This window comes from Amphiura filiformis, chromosome 16 (genome assembly GCF_039555335.1).
Source record: "Amphiura filiformis chromosome 16, Afil_fr2py, whole genome shotgun sequence".
Taxonomy (NCBI): domain Eukaryota; kingdom Metazoa; phylum Echinodermata; class Ophiuroidea; order Amphilepidida; family Amphiuridae; genus Amphiura; species Amphiura filiformis.
The window spans coordinates 15,866,962-15,884,317 of record NC_092643.1 but is presented as its reverse complement, the minus strand read 5'-3'; the positions used below and the strand labels follow the sequence as shown (position 1 = coordinate 15,884,317).

General features: G+C 36.7%; 2 protein-coding genes across 2 annotated transcripts in view; one reads left to right on the top strand and one right to left on the bottom strand.

Moving 5' to 3' along the window:
• LOC140135627 (gamma-tubulin complex component 2-like) overlaps positions 1-17,356 on the top strand; it is a 59,298-nt gene that overhangs the window by 30,300 nt on the left and 11,642 nt on the right. Inside the window, exons 16-17 of the mRNA XM_072157198.1 lie at positions 786-960; positions 2,451-2,594. Of these exons, the coding sequence (XP_072013299.1) occupies positions 786-960; positions 2,451-2,594 (319 nt within the window). The remainder of the gene's footprint in view (positions 1-785; positions 961-2,450; positions 2,595-17,356) is intronic.
• Positions 6,162-16,453, bottom strand: LOC140136366 (dehydrogenase/reductase SDR family member 1-like). The gene is made up of 9 exons (XM_072158093.1): positions 16,444-16,453; positions 15,726-15,863; positions 14,263-14,324; positions 12,335-12,478; positions 11,903-11,988; positions 11,362-11,494; positions 10,382-10,516; positions 9,608-9,680; positions 6,162-7,460 (listed from the first exon to the last, which is right to left on the bottom strand). Exons 1-9 carry the CDS (start codon positions 16,451-16,453, stop codon positions 7,246-7,248), a joined length of 996 nt encoding a protein of 331 aa, XP_072014194.1. The 3' UTR covers positions 6,162-7,245.

Below are 17,356 nucleotides of genomic sequence, written 5' to 3'. Positions count from 1 at the left end.
GGGAAGGGAAAGAAGGAAGGAATAAAGAGAGAAAACAAAGAAAGAAGTTGTTTGCTCCGAGTGGGATTCAAACCCGAGACCCCTCGCATGCCAACCACTGGCTCGGCGACACTTTGCCACAGGTTTTGGGCTTCGCTGGCCAGCGAAACCGTGCCTATATATCACTTAGGGCGATTGCGTCATCACACCACGTGGGATGCACGCACAAACAGCGCATATATCAAGTAGTAATTTTGTAGTAGGCCTACTCAGGCGTGTTAGGGCTAAGTTAAGGGTTAGGATTAGGTCAGGATTAAGAGATGTTGATGTGGCAATTAGGGTTGCATAATTTTTTTTAAATTTAGACGAACTGAGAAAAATATTCAACAAAATGGTTGAAAATGCTAAATTTGTTTTAAAAAATGACTAAAAAAAGCTTGATTTTCCAATCGTTTTTGGTGAAGTTGGTCAAAAAAAAAATTTTTTTCTAAATTAAATTTCCTAGATACATATCTAGTTTTTCAAAATTAGTATTAAAAAAGAAATTACTGCCGATTTTATTTGTTGTCCAAAAAAATTTGGATAAAAAAATGAGATTTTTTTTCACTTTTGCCCAAATTTGACATCACAGATTGATTTGTCAAGTGCTTGCCATTGTAAATCAGTATACTTTTATACATTAGCTATAGTTATAAGTCCCTAAAGTTTCCTAATTTCAGGGCTAAGACCAATCTTAAGTTGTTTCTCGAGAGCATAATTGTACTTGTTTATTCAACACAAATCCATAAACATATTTCTTTTAACAGTGTTTGGATATTGAACAAGGCAGCCAAGCAGTACACCTTACACTCTTCCAAGTGGTATGCGGCAGCTTTTGCTTTGAGGCAGCGCATGCTTCATTTAGTGCAGAATTTACAGTACTATATGATGTTTGAAGTAGTGGCACCCAACTGGCAAATTCTTGAAGAGAAGCTGAGATCGGTAAGAAATATATAGCCACTATAGTCTATATATCTACCTCGAATCACCGGCACTAGCTTTGAAGTTCAGCGTGTGCTGTGTTGGCTTAGCGTGGTTTCTTGTGTGTACATTATGCGGCATGTTGATCTTGCGCGTAAAAGTATGTATACACAGTATACAAGTAACGCAGAACACGCTGAACTTCAAAGCTGGTGCCGGTGACTCGAGGTAGATATATAGACTATAGTCCATAACATAATTGCATGGACATGGCATCATTTCTAACTACTGTAAAGGTTAAAGCCATATTATAACATTTGCTGAGGAGAACGCCCTCAATTTTTTTTAATTCTGGTTTTTACACGGTTATAATGTACTTTGGTCAATAAAGATACTCTGCAAAAATCAAGACTTTAGGTGCTGTAGTTTTGTCAAAATCCGAGATTTTGAATAAAACGATGGAACCAGCGTTTTATTATTACAATGGAAATATTAGTCGAACATGTATGCACAGTACGTACACGGCGTGCGGGATACACATACACCCAGAGGATCGTACCATATTACAACCGCGGGAGTAACATGCATGGGCGCTAGTAGTAAATTCCAATTTTCTATGCTTTACCTCACTTGTTCAGCTCAAAATTAAAAGGGGACATATCTGACAGTAAAAGCTAACATTTTTAGAAATTAAATTCTAATCTATTTTTACAGAAATGTTATAATATGGCTTTAATTCAAGGTACACTCTTTTATCATTAATTGATCCTTAAGGTTTTTGTGTGTCCTTATCTGTTGGATTCATTATTAGCTACATTTTTAGCAGGGTCGTAAAGTTCTAACATCGTTGGCCAGGACAACTGACCAGGTGTGTGCAGTAATTGAATACCAGCACTTACTAAAGGTTTATAGGTGACCCCGGAATGACGTCAGAAGCCGTTGACAACAAATCCGATTCAGAAGTCAAATTTGTAGTTTTCTGTGGTTTGTCCCTTTTCAAAATGCTACCATTTCTATAACTTCTCGACATGGGGCCTCCAGCCAACAACAAAAATAAAGACTCTCCTCTACATGTTCATGTGTTCAGCTTCACATAAAATGCAATTTTCGCCAAGCATTTAACCTTTATTTTACCGAAATCGGGCCAGAAATTTCCTCGATTCGAGGTCAAAACAGAATGTAAACAATCTGAGTCAGCTCTGCTACAAGTCTTCAACTAGTCGCTCTGGCTGCCCCACGATCTATTGTGGGTTGAAAAGCGTAAGTGTAGCCACTGTAGCGTCATGTAAAATAAGTACCCGGATGGCCGGGTCACCTTTTATTATCATGGATTATGTCTTGCCATAAAATGCTGAGCTTGTGTAACACTTTGTGAATAAATCCAGATGTGTTGTTACCCAAACTGTCCATTTGCATGATTTGATTATTGTTTTCTTGCTTCCAGGTAACCAAACATAAAGTTCTTGCATTTATTTAAACGTTTGTTTGTTTGGGGTTTTTTTTTGCTGCAGGTTTCCAACATAGATGATGTACTTGATTATCATACAGACTTCTTAGACAAGTGCCTCAAGGATTGTATGTTAACCAACCCAGAACTGCTCAAGATTGTCAGTAAACTCATGCTCATCTGTGTCACCTTTGCTAATTGTATTCAGGTAAGAGTTTGAATCATAACCCCATAGGGGAGGATACTCGCAGCCAAAATGTTTCACCTAGCTCAGCCAAGCTTCACTGCCTTTGGTAACACATGCTAGAGGAGAGTACCCACTTTTTAACAAAGCCCAAACCGATAAAAGCCTGTAGAAAAGTGTCAGGCTTTGCTGAATTTACACACACTGGTCCGATACCACTGTTGACAAAAAATCAATCAAATCTATTTTTTACGACCATGCTTGTATTGACAACCCCTTTACACACCTAATTGACTGCAGACAGGTCATCCTCACTGAAACCACCTCAGTAGAGATATGTTTAATGTCCATGAAATTAACAGTAGGCATTTATGTAGCAGTTCTCAAATTAATGGCTAAACTCTATAACAGCTATAAAAAGAGTGACAGTGACAGCATTGGGCTACCGTAAAAACTCAATAGTTAGCATTATGTGCTTATTGTCGAGCGCTTTTAAAATATGCAAACATGAAGAGCCCCATCCACAAGAGTGTAAAGGGTTTTGAGTAAATCATCGATACACATAGTTACATACGAACAAGTAAACCTGCAAATGTGTGTCAACACCCCATTAGCTCAGTTGGTAAAGTGCCAGACTTCAGTACAATTTCATGTTTTCAAAAGCGCTCGATAGTAAGCACATATGCTAACTATCAAGTTTTTACAGTATTCCAGTGGAAATCCATACACTCCCTATGGAAAACATGACCTTAATCTCCCACACAGAGATTGTGAGTTTCAAGTGGGGTCACCTGAATGGGTGACTCCATTTAAAAACTACACCCGCTGTGTGGGAGATTAGGGCCATGTCTTCCCTATGAGGTGTATGGATTTCAGATGGAGTTAAGGGATGGGGTATGAACGTTTGGACAGTATTTATTGTGGGACATGAAAGCACATCAGACATATCAATTGCATTCTGAATACGAAGAATGTCCTTCTGATATCAAATAATTTTGATTTTTGAAATTCGCAATGTAATACACATTTTATGGCAAATGATTAAAATTGATATTTAACAGTACTCAAAGTAAACTTTATAAATCTGATGATTTATACTTAAAGTGTATGTAGGTGGGATGAAAAGCCGACGATCAATTAAAAAATGTGACCTTTCGTATTGAAGATATGGATTTTTTTCCACAAAACACACAAAAAAAATTAGGTCTTTTTTTTTATAAATACATATATTCAATATAAAAGGTTAAAATTTTTAATTGATCGTCTGCTTTTCCTCCCAGCTACATATACTTTAAGAATATATCATTAGATTTATAAAATTTACATCAAGGACTGTTATATATCAAAAATGTGAAAAATATCAAATTTTAATAATTTGTCATAAAATTTGTATTATATCGTGAATTTCAAAAATGAAAATTATTTGATATCAGAAAGACATTCTTCAGATTTAGAATGCAATTCGATATGTCTATTGTGCTCTCATGTCCCACAAAAAATACTGTCGAAACGCTCATTCAAGATCCCTTAAATGATGTTAAAGGGTGATAATGCATAGAGGATCGTGTATAGGTACATGTAAACTTCACACATCAAGCCCATGCATTAATACATTGGGGTACAGCTCATATATATATATATATATATAGCCCATTTTAACTACCTGCTATAGTTTTAATAACATTTGATTATAAAATGCTGACAAAAGGAACTGTCAAATAATTGAAATTAAATCTGAGCATTGGATGAAAGCTCGTTGTGCCAAATACCATCAGATGTTATATGCAGATGGCTGTATGACATGTTCTGGCTATGTAGAGAATAAAGGTTTTGTTTTAAGCCATTGGAGTGCATCTATCGTCTTATATAACACGGGCAACATTATTATTTTAAGTAAAACAACAAGGCAAAGTCAAGTTGTTTTATGCCAAAAATAATGGTGTTGCCCGTGTTATATGTGACGATATATGCACGACAGCGGCTAAAATCAATACCTTTATTCTCCTTCTTAAACACTTCGATTCAAATAAAAATATCATAAGTATACCAAATTTTAATCAAATTAAATCATACATTTTACATGGAATTACCTAGTGCTTAAAAACGATCAGTCCTGTTGTTGCTTTGCACCTCCGATTAGTTCAAATATTGCATACAAGTATTGCGTCGACACCCATGCACTAAAGTGTGTGATATCATGTCATATCACACAGGTAAGAACCAATAAGGTTGCAGGAACATTCTCAAGTGTTTAAGAATGTGTATTGTCACTTGTATAATTTGTTAACCATGTGCTATATAAAAGATCATTGAGAGAGATTTGGTCATAATTTTATCCCAACTGCATGCGGAACCTTTGCCTTACCAACAACAACCTACATCTAACAAAAACAACAGTCTTAAATTTTGCCAGTGTATTTTATTTTTCTTTCTTAATTTTGTAGTAATACTATTTTCTCTGCATGAAATAAATTGATGTTTAACATTTTTGCTTGAAATACTAACACAGAAATTTCATTCTTGGGATTCATCATTTGTAAGTTAACAAGGAGCTTATATGTGCTATCAATATAAGGAATAATTCCGCTATGCCCTTTGCACCTAAACCAGATGCAATCCCAGCCCAACCCTTAACCCCATGAGAACTACCTGCCTATTGGTCAAAAAGGAGTTTTCATTATCAATTGGACCAATCAGCAACATTGTTAGCATAATTTCGCCACTAAAAAAAAAATGGGGTGAATTATTTGCAAAACTCCATTCTGATTGGTGGTTGAAATGAAGATATCATGTAATTGACCAATCAGAGGCAATGTAAGATCGGCAGGAAGTGCTCAGGGGGTTAACCCTGAAAGCAAAGGTGTAAAGGGTATTGCAGGATCAGTCCTAGTATGACAACGCTCATGAATGTGTGCATTAATATGAAAAGTTGCAGTGACATTTGAAATTCTAATGGTTGTGATGCTTAGTGTGTTTTATGTATGCACTGGAGCACAGCTAGGCAGTTATTTTCAAGCTAAATTAATATTGAGCTATATCCCAAGGCTGAACTAAAATCAGGTATAATTTTGCTCAAATGGTGGACCGATGAACGGGTTTTACTTTTGTGTGCTAGCTTGCGAATAATGGAAAACTTGAACTATGAAGTTAGTCAGTGATATCTGCCTTTGTTGTGTGTTTATTGTCTGCATATATTATATAGGCTATATTTCATACACAACAGCATAAAATTGGTCAAGTTTAGAATATGATAGATTTGCACCAAAACACTCATTAGGCTAAAATGTCTCAAAGCCGCCTGACGTTTGTTTTTTTCAGTGCTTCCATGTCGGCTGACACAGCAAATTCATGTTTTATTTCCCTTTAAGTTTTTTGCCGTAAAATCTTGAAATTCTGAGACATATATTTTGAAGAAAATTTACTTGATTCAATACTCACATTGTTTAGATATTGATATTTGTACTTCAATTGTAAATCTACCACAATTTTATGCTTTATACTTTTGAACACTCGAACATTACATTTTAACTCGAAATTAATTTTTTTTATTTTTTTAAAAAATATAAAATCTTAAAAAAAAAACACATTCCGCATTTGTTTTTGAAACTGCCATGGGCTTTGAGACATATCATTATTTTTTTAGCCTTTTATGAATTCTCACTTTGGTGTGCTGTGGCAAAATCACTTAGACAGTCGACACCAAGCTTTGTTGCAGTATTCGTCAAGTTAGTCAATAATTGAGTTCATAACTGTTTCATGTGATCAACTTGCATGTATGTGAACCAAACTATCGTAAAAACTTGATAGTTAGCATATGTGCTTACTATTAAGTGATTTTTAAAACATGAAATTGTATCAAAGTCTGGTGCTTTACCAACTGAGCTAATAGGATTGAGACACAAATTTGCAAGTATATGTGTATCAATGATTTGCTCAAAACCCTTTACACTTTTGTGGATGGGGCACTTTATGTTTGCATGTTTTAAAAAGCGTTCGATAGTAAGCACATTATGCTAACAATCAAGTTTTTATGGTATTATGAAAAGATTGCTTCAAGATGTTTAGTCACTTCAGCAAGACCAGTAGTAAACTTGTTTGATGAAATCTGAAGAATCGGATATATATGTTCAACATGAGTAACTGTCTGCTGTGTAAAGTTTTATATCAACCATACCAATTTTTAGTTGGTAACAATAATTTCATGGGTGAAACTGACCTCATGATGAGTGTGAAACAAATTCTGTGTCTCATAATATTACCTAACATTTTTTGTGTTCCAGCACTGTAATACTATTGATATTTGTGGTGTCTTCTACACATGCAATTTGTCTCACAACTTCCTGTATGCTTGCTCCAGATTCCAGAAAAATGCTGATTTTTTTTTAAAATGAAACAGCTCAATCCTAATCCTTTAATTTGACCTATCGAAAAAAGTTAAAATTCCATATTCCTTCAGTTGTTCAAGTTGTTTTTATGCTGGAACAATCACCCTTAAGACTTTACAAAACCTTAAGCACCACCTACTCCCAATTCCAGGAAAATATAGCACTATTTTTTTTTAGATTACAAAGAGATTATTCTGTTTTGCTAAATGAAACATAGCTAAAATCGTAATTCTCTAACTTTAGTTTATTCTAAAGTGTATATAATTTCAGTGCAAGGGTCTGGTCGATGGTTAAAAATGATGGAATGAAGCTGCAATCATCCATTTGGGCATCCTGATAAAGGCAGGTGTCATGGCTGCCATCCATGGGTGGTTAGACACAATGAACATTTGTTTCAAGCTAAATATACTGTAATGATAAGTGCCATCAATGTCACAGAAACCAAATTCCTCTGCTACCGAAGATGTGAGCATAAGCTTGCCGGATTTCTGCATAATGTTGGGATCTGAAAATATAAAGAAATTAATTAGTCTTGTGCCCAGATGGAAAAAAAGATACCCTAATTATATACGTGTATAGGCCTATACATGTATGATAAAGGATCATACAGATGAGGGCATTACATTAAGTCTGTCCCGATGCCCCCACCCAATTATTTTCTCCCATCTTTTATACTGTTAGCAGGGTTGTAGCTAGCCCAAGTTGAGTGCCGTGCTAATTTTACTATCCACTTCATGAATTAGAGCGCAGGCTCGGACCATAAACTTTCTAGATTTCAAAATCAACCCATAAATATATCCAATTCTGCAAGCCACAATAGAAATATTGATTATTTCTGCTGGTTGGATATTTCAAAGGGTGAAATCAGAATGGAAATTCTGACAAAACTATAACAAGAAATGTATAGACCTACACAAATTGACATTACAGGAATAAAATACAATGATTGCTAAAAAAATGAAAGTAAAAAAGGTGTATCTCAGAAAAGTGTTGATTTCAACAGGTATCGATGGCCTTCCAGCACAATTATGCATAACAATGGAAGGTGGTCAGTAGCATTCTGATTGTATAGGCAAAATATAGGGTCCACAACTTATAAGTTCCCCCTACATACTTTTTAGAATAAATCGCTAATTACTTGACGAAATGCAAATATGTAAAAAGGTATGGGCAGCCTTATTTGTTTTACACATATGGACCAAATTATAGCGTCACACGTCATTGCGTTCAGTCACAATGGGTCATTATGTAAAAAAAAAAAGACCGTTTTTAACAGTGTTAAAAGTTGCATCTGAGTCCATAGGAGTCAACTCTCGAACAATACAGTAGGCCAGGAATATTCATGTGTTTGTTAAAGAAAAACTCAATCGTTGGTATTCTTCATTTTCAAAAGCAAAGTAGGTGTTTCAATCTTTTCTTTTTTAATGATAAATGGCTGAATTGGGCGGGATACATGTATGTACTGCAGTGAGAAAAGACCATACATCACCAGTTCATCACATGTGAAAATTCACATTTTAATCATGCCACGTTTGCCCGATTTCCTTCGCTTCGAGCAATATGTTTGCTGGATAAAAATGTACCAGTGAAAGAAATTGCTTGTCGGATATGGGAGTTGTGCCTAATGCAATTGAAAATTGAAAACAAAATTTCAGGTGACAGGAGAAGTGAAAACCAACAACAGATCTGGACTTTCGTAAACAGCATGTGCCAACGTTGTAACACACTTGTTAACAGTGTAGGAGGACACATTTCCTACTGAACATCTTAGACGTTAAGTTTTATTTCCATTACAAACTCATGAACAGGCCTGACATAGCTGTATTGTTTGAAACTTGACTCCTATGGACTCAGGTGCAACTTTTAAAACTGCCTCTTTTTTTACATAATGAACCATTCTGACCGAACGCAATCACATGTGACACTACAAATTGGTCCAGAAATTGGTCCAAATAAGGTTACTCATATCTTTTTACAATTTTACATTTTGTTATATAATTTTTGATTTCTTTCAAAAAGCATTAGGGGGAACTTGTGGACCCTATATCTAATTCTCGATCATGAGAGGATGTACCTTCTTCTGCGTCAGCATACTTTTCATGTAATAACCCGATCGTATAAAACCTAAGAGGTTACAACCACCACCCTATCATCAACAAGGGATGTAAGAAAGGTATATAGTGATGGGCAATGCTCAAACGATTGGTTAGGCCGTATTATTCATGTGTGAAAAATGGGCCATAGTTTGCATGTGAACAGTCTGGGGTCACTCAGATACCAAAGTGGTATGCATGCTCGTCACAGCACCTCAAAAATGGCCCCTAAATGGCGTAATCAGTGTGGAAAAATTTCACCCCTTATTGGCGTAAGGCTCTGTAAATCTTACCCCTAAAATATGGCGTAATTCAGCGTAAGAAACTAAAATGGTCCCCTTAATGGCGTAAATTCTGAAACAAACCCACTGAAGTTGAAAAAATATACCCTAAACGTCAAAACTTTACCTGAAAAGCACCCTTTTTCTAAAACGTGAAGACGCGCGCCACAAGGCCAAAAATCAACCCTTTTTCGACGCGTTTTTTGGGGACGAGCATGCGTACCACTTTGGTATGTCAGTGACCCCCTTCGGGTGAACAGTTCAGGAATCAATATTACCTGTTGCTAAGTGTACAATGGCCTTCCCGGCATATTCTGATGTCTCCCCATGCTCATAAAAAGGACGAGTTTCCTGTAAGAAATGTACGTAAAACAAGAGGCTTAAGGGTTAGGATTATTGTTAGTCTCTTAGAGTATAGAACATAGAATTTGAGTTCAGCTCTGTCTGCATCTGCAGATATTATTAGGACCCTCTAGCAAGGTCACAACATCATTTTAATAACAATACGTCATTTGAATAAGAATTGGACACATGCTAATGAGTAATTGTCATATCCTGATTTCTAATATCCTTGCGTTCGTCCTGTAAGCGCTCTGCTACCGCTTCGTGGCGCGAGCTCATAATCGGGACATCGTGATCTGAGGGAACTGAGCCAGTTCTAGGGAAATAGTTCAAATTTGAATTGAACTACATATTTGTGTATATAGACGAATCCAATTTCACGCATTCCTGCTCCTCAATGGCAGCCATTAGCCGCGACGGGTATCCAACTATCCCACCTAAAATGTGGGATGATGCGGCCTTGAAGGTTATTATAAACTGCATTCTATCACCTATGTTACACATAGACAAGAGAATCATGACAGTTTACAATACAAAAGAATCTAACATCGAATTTTAAGCGGGTTTAATCCACCCAATTGGGTACTCACAACACCTGTTTGGTGCATGCGGGTAACCAAATATGGCCGACCAAATCCTGACCATGACTTTGCTCGTTGGATTCGTCTATACATAAAACAAATTGACCACAGGATTATTTGAATACATACCGCTTTCACAAAACCTGTATCTTCTTGCAGCATTTCATTGACAAGCTCAGTCTTGGCAGGACCAGGCCACAGTGAGATGTAGGCAATGTTGTGTTTCTTGAGGTCTATAGCACATTCTACAGCCATCCGGTCACACTGTTGATGGTAAAATGGGTAATCAGTGATATCATGCAATTGACCAATCTCTGAATCAGAGGCAATGTTAGATCAACAGGTAGTGCTCACAGGGTTAAACAATCTTTGTGGGTCACTATTTAGACAAATATGTCAGCCTTTTGTGCAATTCCAGATTGCGCTGTTAAAATGTATTCAACATTTGGTCAAAATTTGAAGTTGCTCAAGTTTTGCCCTCTTCAAGGCAGGGGCAGCTATTTTTCTGTTATAATTTCCAGACATTTTAGGAAAAACTAAATTCATAATGACAATAAGGGTGCACACCAGTAAATAGGCCCCATTGACTTTGTGTACAAACAGGGTCCGGGAAAACATCATTTTCTTGACTCCAGAGCAACTCAGTTCTTCAAAACTTACCCTTTCTGCAAGTTGAAGGTCAGATGAAGATATCCATTGTAGAAATTATATATGGAGTCCAGCCATTTTTTTCCAGAAAAATGCCGACTAGATCACCCTATAGCCCATGCAGCCTACGCCACCATTTAATAGCTTGGTGTTTCTGAAATGTAACACATTTTGAAAGTTTAGCCAAATCGTCATAAAAAGTCGGATCCTGCTCATTTGTCACAGACAATCTATTTCCCGGGCCTAAATGAGGATTAAATATGAATCAGGGCCTAATAGTTGGGTTTTACGCCTTTTCTAATGTATTTAATTTAGTCTTCTTGCACGTTTCCTCGTTTGAAACACTGATTTTTTCCTCCCAGGGTGTAGGAGACTTGTATTTACTGGTGTGCACTCATAATAATATAATAAATAGGCCTACACAACAACCACAATGGTTATTCAGCCATTCCAAAACTTACTCCAGATTTGCCTATACAATAGGGTGGTGAAAGCATGTGAACTAAGCCTCCTGGAGATGACACATTTACGATGAGTCCTTGTTTAGCTGGTACCATAAGGCGAGCTGCATACACGGATGCAAGATAGTGACCCCTATATTAACAAAAGGATGACAGATAGAAAAAAAAATACTCAATTATCTTTAAGTTTTGTAATTCACTCCCACAAATAGCAAAATTATATTAAAACTTTAAAGGGATGTGGTCCAATTTCTTCATGTTCTGTTTTCTTAGTGACACCACTTTCTTAGGCCTACTATTAAATTTACAAATGTTGATTTATGTTGACATAGTGGCCTATGTTATGAGAAGTAAAAACATAATTATAACAATATCAAATTTCCATCCTGTCGCACTATAGTGCTCAACATTGGTACATAAATATGTAGGGACTTTGTGTGCACCAGTCAGGTGCCTTGGCGATGGTGCACCTGTGCAGGCGTCGGCAATAAGAATCTCGTAAATGTATGCTAGCTAATTTACATTAGAATATTCAAATTACCTTAACCCGACTTGGTTGACAGTGTCCCACATTCCTATGTCCTCTTCCCAGAAATTTAAATTGTCTTTCATGCTGTCTGAGAGGGCCTGTAAAGAAAGGTACAAACCAGAGAAGATGACTGGCATTTCCTGTAATGCATTTCTCCCATTTTGATACTTCTAATAATACTAGTCTGTTATCTGGTGCAACTTGGGTTGATAGTGACGAAATGTACCTCAGTGAACAGAGCACATCCAGATCTTGCAAAATGTGTTTATTTCTTGACTATTGACCCATGTTTTACCAGTCTATTCTCAAAAAAAATCCAATTTGGAATGCAGGTTTTTCCCCTGACTGAAACTCAAATTTAAGCCTATATTATTATATTAAGCATGTTATTAGATCAGGAAAGTGCCCTGTTAAGATTTAGTAATAAATGCAACCCATACGTACCCTTACAGCACTGAAGGCATTGTTGACCAGTATGTCGAGGCGGCCATTTTGTTCTTCTTTGACTTTCTCAAAGAGCTGCTTGATTTCTCCATCATTGCCATGGTCACATTGTATTGGGATGCATTTTCCACCACGACCCTTGACCTGTAGATGTGGACCAGGATTGGATTTTATAGAGTCAACAAACATTTGCTGAAATTAACAATTTATAAATTTATACTAAATATTTATTGACCCTAACCCTAGGCCTAAATAAGCCCAAGGGTCTTTTTATCTTTTCAGTTTCCGTAAGTCTTTTGTTCAGATACGAAAACGCAAGGGATTCAGTAAGTTACTGTAATCTGATTTCATTGTTAACTCTGAAGTACCAATCAGCTTATTTCAATAGAGGTGATTGCTTATGTCAATAAAAGCGGGAGAGAAAAAATTATGTTAACACCAGTGTTTTTAATGGCCTAGCGCCCTCTTGGTAAATTGATCTACATTGATTTGACAAAATGCATGCCAATCCGAATGACAAAGTCCACTTTTTTTCTTTAAATACGTTGCAAATAAGCCCTAAAATCACAAAAGGTCCGCTTATGAGCCTGTCGAACCCCAAAGCACTTGTGCATGGCCACAGTGTCGCCCTTCCATCAATGTCTATCTCCCTATTTTGCTTGATCCTGCCCCCCCCCATGATCAGTCTCCCCACTCCCTCCCCAGTCCCTACTCTCTCCTCTCCTCGAGTTCTTCTCTTTCTAGTCTTTCAGTCTCTCCCATTCCTCACTTTCTTCGTCACCCTCCCACTCTCACTTGTTCAGTTTCAAGTATTTCCTCCCTCCCTCCCTCCTCCTCCTCCCTCCCTCCCTCCTCCCTCCCTCCCTCCCTCCCTCCCTCCCTCCCTTCCTTCCTCCTTCCTTCCTTCCTTCCTTCCTTCCTTGCAAAATTTATCAGTATGATCCATGACTGAAAATAAGCTCTGCAAAAATAACATTTAAAATAAACCCGAGCCTTACATATAGACCCAGCCAATTCTCAGATTAGCTTACCATTGGTACGAATGAATAGAATACATTATCTTTGCTCCAGTGCAATTCTTTTGTAGTGCATTTCAATATAAAGCATGATTACCAAATCACCACCTGTACGCGCCTCATTGGGAGATATTTGACTATTTTAGACGCTCGTTTCATAGCCAATATGAAAGACTTTTGCTTATAACTTGGCAATATGGTTAGTATATATTTCAATGCAAGACTATTTTTAGGAGCCACTTACGTCTAGGCGTAAGTGCATATACACCAAACACAAGTCAATTGAAGCCGTACAATTTCCCGTGAATTTAGGACCGTAAAATTTAGACTCTTCTTTTGTCTAGATTAGCACCCAACCGCACATCTCAAGATTTTATGTAAAAAATCAATATAACTTACCAAAACGAAAACTGAAATTCACGAGCTTCAAATTTTCAGTAACTAACTAACAAAAGGCTAGAATAAAAGATTGGTCACACCTGGGAGACTACCACTTCAGAATAACAATGACTTACAAAAACTATTACGGTTACGGAAACAGAAACTGAAAAGATAAAACGACGGTAAGCCTATTTTTAAAGCATCCCACGTGGGGAAAATGGGATGCTTTTTGATATTTTTTTAAAAGTCAATAACAATTTCTTAGTTTGTATGATTCTCCATTTCTGAACTATGCTCAAGCATAAACATACATGTGTGAAAATCCAGTGATTATAAGGGGTGTGTGGGGGTATGCTTGTTTTCACCTACAAATGTGGACCTTTGAAGGTGTAATGCCATACCAGGTCCACGGTTAGTCGAATGACTGTCATGATTTAAAGTCCACATTTGGATTATGATATGTCTGTGTGTGGGTCCACTATTTCACTGTTAACAACCACACTCACAATACAGGTCCACGGTTTTTTTTACCTCTTCACTAGTTTCTTGAAGACTACCACCAACTCCCTCTCCTTTTGGGGTCAATGTCCTACCTAGAAAATAAATAAAAACAAGATTATGTTGAATAGAGGCACAATTTTTCCATTTTTGTTCAAATTCCATCTTGTAAAAACTGCACTTGCTGTTTTCTAATTGAAAACTCAATGTTCAAGCGGCTCTATGTATCTTGTTGTTTATTTTGATAGTTTGGGCTGAATTATACTTTAAACAAATCTAACAGCATGCATGTATTGCCAAAAACTAATTTAATGGTATAAATTTGACTTTTACAAAGTAACAGGGACTATCAGCATTGAATTTTTCACCGAAGATATCAAGGATTAATTTTAACATATTTCCGTGGTCTAGTGGCTTCGAGTTCATTCTTTTCTGTCTGTTGTTTCTGTTAACACCTCTCTGACAACAAGTACCTGAAAAACCCATTGACTATAAAAATAACCGTAATGGCATTTCCAGATGATTTTGAAATAAAAATGATTTAAATTTCTACCTATTTGTCTGAATTGATTTTGTTTGGCCCAAATCTATGGTTATGAATTTTGAAGCTTTTGATGACTGCAAAAAAATGAAATGAAAAGGAGGTCATTCCATATTTTTATTATTGTAACTAAATTTAATAGTCTACCTGTAATGAACTTAATTCTTAGCTATACAGAATGAAAATTTTCATGTTTCTTCTCATGAACCAAGTTCCCATGGAAACCTTTGAATAAAATGTATCCCTGGGATCATCATTCCCTGTCAACAATTGACATATTATTTGTCAATTGACAGTGAAATCCAGATGTTTGTGTGTTCTGAGCCATAGTGTGTTTAATTTTCTTCATTGACAATGAAATAAGGAAAAAGTTCACTCGTATATACGTACAGGGCTCCTTTTACCATGCGCTTTCGCGCTAATAGTAGTTTTCCTTTTAAATATCTCCAAGAGGTTGCCCAAACGTGATCTAAATTAAAGCAAGTAAATCTGTGTTTTTCTATTTTGACCAACTTTGAGAAACTTGCACCAAAAAATGGTTGAAAAATGCTATTATTATGAGTTATTTTAATGTGTGGTTCTTTAAAAAATCTCAGAAACTTGAGGGGGGTATATGAGCTTGCTCAGCCTACGACCCCACTCCGATGCCCAATGCGACAAAAGTAAATACACTGTTTTGCCAACGTGCAGTAACTTTTCCCACCTGAAATATAGCCCCTGAATGGAGCAACTGATTTAAATTAAATTAATAGTGTCCATCCCCCAGCAGTGTGCATCCATATTACTGGTACAGCTTGCTACCAATAGTTTAGCTAACTAGTTAGTGCTTACCAGTTATGTACACAGTAGCCCCAGCTTCCCCAAGCTGCAATACAATACCCTTGCCTATACCACCAGAAGCACCTGTCACTATGCATACTCTCCAATCTCAATGACTAGGCATACTAATGCTTACCAGTTATGTAGACAGTAGCCCCTGCCTCCCCAAGCTGTAATGCAATGCCTTTGCCTATACCACGAGTAGCACCCGTCACTATGCATACTTTTCCTGCTAATGGCCAGACATGGGGAAAATTGTCTTGGTGCAGTGGTTCTTAATTGGTTCCAAATATTAGGGTTGTTGTTTGATGATGAAATTGGGTTTTTTATTCAAGTCTGCCTGTACATATATGTACATGCACTGGGATGCAAATAAAGGATGTGAACTGTTGAACCAAATGCTCAATATACCACTGTCAGTGTCACTCTGTAAAGTTTGGTCCCTCCAATGAAAGGTTGCACACAGAGTAATTCCCAGTAGTGGTATCATGAACTGTTTATGCCGTCTGAGCACATATCATTTTGTGCATGGGTGAAGCACTGCAAGTGAAAGTTGAAGAAAAATCAGTTTTTTCTTTAAAATACAATACAACTTCACATGTATTTCTTTCCCATCTAATCTGAAGTTTTACCCGTGGTGAAATGGTTTAAAATTTATGAGTCCTTGTTCTTGACTGACTTCTTGAAAAATTTGCAATAATTAATAAGGTCTAACCCCAACCGAACCTGTTGTTTTTTGCAATCGGAAGGGAAACAAGAAACAAAAAAATAGAGAAGATGAACAAAAAAAGTCACATGGTATCCCCTAGATTCAAACCGTGGACCTCTCGCATGCCACGCAGAAGATCAAAGACCTGTAGCCATGGGGGTTACGCTGGCCCGGCCAGCAATTCCCTGGGTAAATAGGACTTGGGCTGCGTCATCGCATCATGTGGAATGCATGCAAGCCCAGTGGTTTTAATAGTGAGCTTTAGTGAGACTTGGTTCGGTTAGGGTTAAAGGCTTACTTGTGTGATATTTTTCCAACTTAGTAAACAAGCAATAGTTAGGGGAAAAGAACGATTTTATGTAGGCGGCCTATTCTGTTTGTATGCTGTTTGTGCAATGTCAAGTTATGCTCATAATCTTTAACCATGTTTGATTTTAATGTAAAATGTGAGAGCACTAATTAATTGTTGGTGTTTTAAAAACTTTTTAAAAATTTAGTTGAAACATATTAAGCAAATATTATTTTGTATCAGGGAAAAATTCCCCCGATGATTAGCAATACAAAGAACAGGCTATAGTTCAGTTTTCCTGTATTTAATCAAGTACAAACAAGGTTGACCTTCAAAGTACAAAGAAACTGACCCACTTTAATTCTTTGTTTTTCCTATTTTTTTCCAAGTGGTTTAAGGTGGTATTTGAGGCATTATGAAAGTGCTCTAAGCATGTTTTAAACAGACTAATTGAGTAGAGCAAAACACACTTATCAATCACTATGCCTGTTGTTTGAAGCAAATTGGACATACGGTTTTCAAAATATCAATTTATATTTTCTTTATATCTTATTGTTTTTACCAGTAATCAGTAAAGTATGAGCTAAATTGACTGTAAAAGCTCATAAATATGTCATTTTTGCCAATATTTTGCTAAAAATCCATGTATAAATGTTCAGGGTACTTTTATTGATCATACTTTTGCCTTGAAACTTGGTCAAAGTGTTTCTAATGTGTTCTAATGTATTGTTTAGCAAAGCCACCCTCTAATTTGTATATTTGCATAATT

Excerpts from the sequence above, each read along its gene's own strand:
- LOC140136366 (XM_072158093.1), bottom strand. Across the intron at positions 12,479-14,262 it reads TTCAAGAAACTAGTGAAGAG|GTCAAGGGTCGTGGTGGAAA; the intron begins GTAAAAAAAACC and ends CCACATCTACAG. Across the intron at positions 11,989-12,334 it reads ATGCCTTCAGTGCTGTAAGG|GCCCTCTCAGACAGCATGAA; the intron begins GTACGTATGGGT and ends CTTTCTTTACAG.